Source organism: Penaeus monodon, chromosome 29 (genome assembly GCF_015228065.2).
Source record: "Penaeus monodon isolate SGIC_2016 chromosome 29, NSTDA_Pmon_1, whole genome shotgun sequence".
Taxonomy (NCBI): Eukaryota; Metazoa; Arthropoda; class Malacostraca; order Decapoda; family Penaeidae; genus Penaeus; species Penaeus monodon.
Genome location: NC_051414.1, coordinates 9,456,566 through 9,458,142, shown reverse-complemented (window position 1 = coordinate 9,458,142; position 1,577 = coordinate 9,456,566). Strand labels below are relative to the sequence as shown.

Below are 1,577 nucleotides of genomic sequence, written 5' to 3'. Positions count from 1 at the left end.
TCAAAAAAGCAAAAAAAGTTCCCTAACTTAACCTAGAAAATGCCTAGAGCATTTACATACTTTCTTTGCACTGCACCTATTTAAAGTATTTTCTTCTGCTGAGCCAAAAGTTAAGCTGATGAGTGAGAAACACTTTGTTTGGAAACTTGAATGCTTATAGACAGTCAAGTAGTCTATATTAAATAAGAATGTAAATGTGTAGATTTTGTCATCTTAATTGTGGAGCAATGTTTAGTTTACATAGTGTTTCCTACCCGGTGACTTTTGGGTATCCTGTACTGGTATAGGCCAAGCCAGAGTACCTCACACTGGGAATGACCAAAACATGGTAGCCAGAACTGGGATAGGCCAAAATGGGGTACCACATACCAGGTAGCAAATACTTTGACTGATCCCAAATGGCTTTAAAGAACAAAAGTTTATGCAAGTTTCATCCTCTATATTTTTAAGGTGCCCTTAATAGGTGGGTTGCCATTCAGTATGTGCATTAATTTAGTATGTGTAACTCCTGAAGTGTCCAGGTAACACAGGTGATGAAGGTGGAAGAGAGAACAGCTCTGACAAATAATCTGCCCTTGATTTTGTATGACATAGAAATAACCAAAGACTCTCTTAATATGAGGAAAGATTATGCATGCTAAAAATTGCTATCGGCTGCAATAATAATAAATGAACATTATCTACTGTGATTCTTTTTAAAATGGATGGTGCCTCATGGCTTGAGGATATTGGGTATCAATTCTTACAGAAAATTATTTAGAAGATAATGTAACTTGACTAAAATCTCTTAGTATCTTTACAGGATCCCAAGTGTCACTGCAGATTTATAATTTCTGTGTATTTCAGCTGGCTTGTCTATTGCCAATAAGTTGAAATACAGATATCTTAGCATTTATTAGTCAAACTAACAACTGTGAATGCCTTTCATGATCTTCCTCCCAATGCTATCAAAATACTAACAAAATTCAAGTCCAACTCTCTAAGAGGTCCTGTTCATTTTCCCTCACACCCACTCAACATCAGCCTGACTAATCGGTTTTCAGCACACACAATCTAAGCTATAGCAAACCCACCTCTAACATTATCAAAACAAAGATCTCCACTAATCCAACACTATAAACTCATCCATTCAGGTTAGGTTTACAGACTTACCTGGTCGAGAAGACACCACCTACGAAGGGGAACCCTGAGATCTCCCCTGTTGAACCCTGTTTGACAATCTTGCGGCAGATGTCCGTCCCACTGAGGAACTGGACAATGGTCACTACGGTAGCCACTGTGGCTATTGTGTCCTTGTATTCCTCCAGTGCCATATTTTGTTTCTGCCAAGGGAGGAAGGGCATGAGGTGAAAGTTTGGAAGTAAATTCCCGTGCTTTTGGATCCTGTTCCTTTGCTTCATGAGCAAGTTTATTGTCAAGCTGGTGTGGCAAGACTGAGCTGTGAAAAATAATTATCACTATCAACTCTGCCTTCCCACATCTGCTGAACACCTGGGTAAATTGAATATGTTAGTGGGTGATAATTAGTGCCACTGACACAATGCTATTTATAAGTCAAAGCTTGAAAATTGCTAATT

The 1,577-nt window shown here is 38.6% G+C and overlaps 1 protein-coding gene across 2 annotated transcripts in view; it reads right to left on the bottom strand.

Moving 5' to 3' along the window:
- LOC119591940 (sugar transporter SWEET1-like) overlaps positions 1-1,330 on the bottom strand; it is a 16,764-nt gene extending 15,434 nt beyond the window's left edge. For both annotated transcript variants that reach the window (XM_037940692.1, XM_037940694.1), the window contains exon 1: positions 1,153-1,330. In XM_037940692.1, coding sequence (XP_037796620.1) covers positions 1,153-1,313 — 161 coding nt within the window. In that variant the 5' untranslated portion in view covers positions 1,314-1,330. The remainder of the gene's footprint in view (positions 1-1,152) is intronic.
- Between the last annotated feature and the right edge of the window lie 247 nt (positions 1,331-1,577).